The sequence below is a fragment of the Gracilinanus agilis genome, chromosome 4 (genome assembly GCF_016433145.1).
Source record: "Gracilinanus agilis isolate LMUSP501 chromosome 4, AgileGrace, whole genome shotgun sequence".
Taxonomy (NCBI): Eukaryota; Metazoa; Chordata; class Mammalia; order Didelphimorphia; family Didelphidae; genus Gracilinanus; species Gracilinanus agilis.
Window position 1 is genome coordinate 187,140,019 of NC_058133.1, and position 3,757 is coordinate 187,143,775.

Genomic DNA, 3,757 nt, shown 5'->3' on the forward strand with positions numbered 1-3,757 from the left:
AAAGCTAATTCACAGACCATATGTTGAGCTCTGTTTCCAGTAAAACATTTTTAAATGAAAGTTCTGAAGACAGGAAGAAGGGATAGTCCTGGCATACTGTATGAGACTACTTCCCAGAATCACATCTACCTAAAGCTAAAAGTTTAAAATGTCCAGTTGAAGACTCCAAATGGGAAGGAATGGCAGTTAATGGAGTTTAAAAGGTGTTTGATTACCAAATTAACATTCAAAACTAAATTATTCTTAGATTTTTTTAATAATAAATCTAGGATATAAAATTTGTGTGATCCAATTTTATGAATTGTTTGAAGAATTTGTAATCAGACCTGGCAAAGCTGCAGTTATTACTTAGCATTATCTTTTTTTAAATTACAATTCAAGTGTGTGTTCTCAGAGTATAAGCCTTAAGTTTTACCATAATGTTTTGAACTATTAAGACTGTTTCCAAATGTGCATGTTCCTTTATTTTATGTTGACTGCTTCATAAGTAATTTTGTCCCATTTTTCAAAAGTAAAATGCTTTCTTGTTGGAGGGGTAAGGAGTGGTCTTTAGGGATTTATCTTATATTTTCCTTATTTGGCTATGTTTGCTTTTGTTTTTTTTCTTTAAGGAACAAGACTGCTCAAGGTGAAGGATAATAATCTACTAGTACCAGCACTTTGAATGAAATTTTGTTTCTTTGCCACAAACTGAACTTTTTTTTTGAGGGGGGGTTGAAATACAAACTTAACCTTGTGGTATAGCAGCTATGCAGCTTGAAATCCAAGTAGCACTAAATTTTATTATTTCGTATTTGTACAATAAGCTTCCCAGGCGACGAGTCAACATTTTTGGTGAAGAGCTCGAAAGACTTCTTAAAAAGAAATATGAAGGGCACTGGTATCCAGAAAAGCCATACAAAGGATCAGGGTTTAGATGTATACATATAGGGGATAAAGTGGACCCAGTGATTGAACAAGCATCCAAAGAGAGTGGTTTGGACATTGATGATGTTCGTGGAAACCTGCCCCAGGATCTGAGTGTTTGGATCGACCCATTTGAGGTTTCATACCAAATTGGTGAAAAGGGACCAGTGAAGGTGCTTTATGTGGATGATAATAATGAAAATGGATGCGAGTTGGATAAGGAGATCAAAAACAGCTTTAATCCAGAGGCCCAGGTGTTTATGCCGATAAGTGACCCAGCTTCATCAGTGTCCAGCTCTCCATCTCCTCCTTTTGGTCACTCTGCTGCTGTAAGTCCTACTTTCATGCCCCGTTCTACTCAGCCTTTAACCTTCACCACTGCCACTTTTGCTGCCACCAAGTTCGGCTCGACCAAAATGAAAAATAGTGGCCGCAGCAACAAGGTTGCACGCACTTCTCCCACCAACCTCGGCTTGAATGTGAATGACCTCTTGAAGCAGAAAGCCATTTCTTCCTCAATGCACTCTCTCTATGGGCTTGGCCTGGGTGGCCAGCAGCAGCCACAGCAGCCACAGCAGCCACAGCAGCAACAGCAGCAGCAGCAGCAGCAACAACAACAACAACAGCCATCACAGCAGCAGCAGCAACAGCAGAAGACTTCTGCTCTCTCTCCTAATGCAAAGGAGTTTATTTTCCCTAATATGCAGGGTCAAGGTAGTAACAATGGAATGTTCCCAGGTGACAGCCCCCTTAACCTCAGTCCTCTCCAATACAGTAATGCCTTTGATATGTTTGCGGCCTATGGAGGCCTCAACGAGAAGTCTTTTGTGGATGGCTTGAATTTTAGCTTAAATAACATGCAGTATTCTAACCAGCAATTCCAGCCAGTTATGGCTAACTAAAAAAAGAAAAAAAAAGAAAAAAAAAAGAAATGTTATTGTACAAGTTGAAATGCACGTGCCCAAGGGGGCACTTTTTTCACCCCCTTGAGATTTTTTTTAAAAGCTTATAGTATGGAGTCATTCAAGCTTGGTTACATAAACACAACATGCATCATTTTTCATTTGCCAACCAAGCACAAAGTTATTTTATACTGACTGTACATTTTAAAATATACTCTCAAATATGGCCTCTTACAGTATTTAAGATATAGCAAGGACATGCTAATTTTTTTTATAAAAAATTGGCACTAATAAGTGGGTTTATTGGTCTTTTCTAATTGTATAATTTAATTTAGTACAAAGTTTGTAAAATATCAGAGTATATATATTGTTTCTATGACATGGTATTGCATTTATATCTTTTTACTACAGTGATCTGTGACAGCTGGAGCAGCTTCATGTTGTATTTTTTTTTACTGAAATTGTAAAATATCCATCTTAAAGACATCAACTATTCTAAAAATTGTGTACAGGATATTCCTTAGTGGTGGAATTAAAATGTACGAATATTTGCTTTTTCAAAAAAAACAAATTGTATTTTCTGTTAAAAGTTTAAAGATTTTTGCTATATATTATGGAGAAAATGTAATCGTAAATATTAATTTTGTACCTATATTGTGCAATACTTGAAGAAAACGGTATAAAAGTATTTTGAGTCAGTGTCTTACATGTTGAGGGACTGAAATAGTTTATATTAAGTTTGTATTAAAATTCTTTAAAATTAAATCCCCACCGTGGTCTTTGTTTTTACTGTTGTGCTAAAGATCTGAGCTCTGCAGTTATTGTGTTGTAAATGCTAATGATGCAAAAAGGACTGACTCATTGTATCACAAAGGAATGACGAAAGGTGATTGGTGTACCACACAGTTGTACCTTGCTATCCATAAATGAAATGGGCCTGTTGAAGCACATAGCTAGATTAACTACTTGGGATAGCTTTTTCATACATTTTCTAGGCACAACTGCCCGTATACCAACTTTATTGATCTAGATCTTCCACCTCATTTCCCCACCTACCCCAGTGGGGAAAGTGGAAATAAGATATGTTAAGGCTCTGAACTTCTGAGTTTAGATGAAGAAGATTCAAAATAGTGTTGAAGTAAGATATATAACCTGACCTATCTAGAAAAGATTCGAGTGATAAACTTTTAATTCACTTCCAAATGAAATTAGCTATCCTAAGGAAGTGAGACCAATGATATCAGCATGAAGGAATAATAGCTTAGGAACCAAAACAACTGACTTAAAGCTTCATTTTTATTAAAGTTGATTTGTTTTTAAAATGACATTTTACAGTTACTAGACAAGGTCCAATGGGACTGAAGGATTTATTAAATCAAATTCTTGAAAGCTGCTGAAACTTCCAGTTTTATTGTCAATTTCCCAAAAGTAAGTTTTTATGTTGATTTCACTTGGAAATGCATTTATTGGTTGGAGGTATTATAATTGATAAAGGTTCTATCTGATAGTACTATAGATTCTATTGATTTACTCTGACAAGGTTTTTGGGAGTGTTCTTGGGGACAAACAGTAATAGGGGGATAGTCACTCATTTCTCTGATATGATTTGAGTGAAAAATCCATTAAATTGAAATACCACATTTTCTTGGTAACTTGTTTGTAAGAAACATTGTCTGGGTTGCCAGTGAAATAAATTTGGTCTCATGTTAGTTCTTTGGACACATTTCTACAAAAGCCCTTTGTTAATTAGCTATACCGTTTAGTGTTAAAAGTTTGTTTTCTGAAAACAAGTGCTGGAAGTAAGAGCTGTTCCATCAGCACCATGGTGAGATCTTTGTCCTGAAATGGACAGAATGAGGTTATGATGAAGTATTGGAATAGTAAGTGGAACAGGCAGAGACGGTCTGCCAACACTATCAGTTGTGTTATTTTGTGATCACAGTGGTTCA

The 3,757-nt window shown here is 35.9% G+C and overlaps 1 protein-coding gene across 1 annotated transcript; it reads left to right on the forward strand.

The window, feature by feature from the left end:
• Positions 1 to 553: 553 nt before the first annotated feature.
• TOB1 (transducer of ERBB2, 1) lies at positions 554 to 2,573 on the forward strand. The gene has a single exon (XM_044671587.1). It carries the CDS (start codon positions 750 to 752, stop codon positions 1,806 to 1,808), a length of 1,059 nt encoding a protein of 352 aa, XP_044527522.1. The 5' UTR covers positions 554 to 749; the 3' UTR covers positions 1,809 to 2,573.
• The last annotated feature ends 1,184 nt before the right edge of the window (positions 2,574 to 3,757 follow it).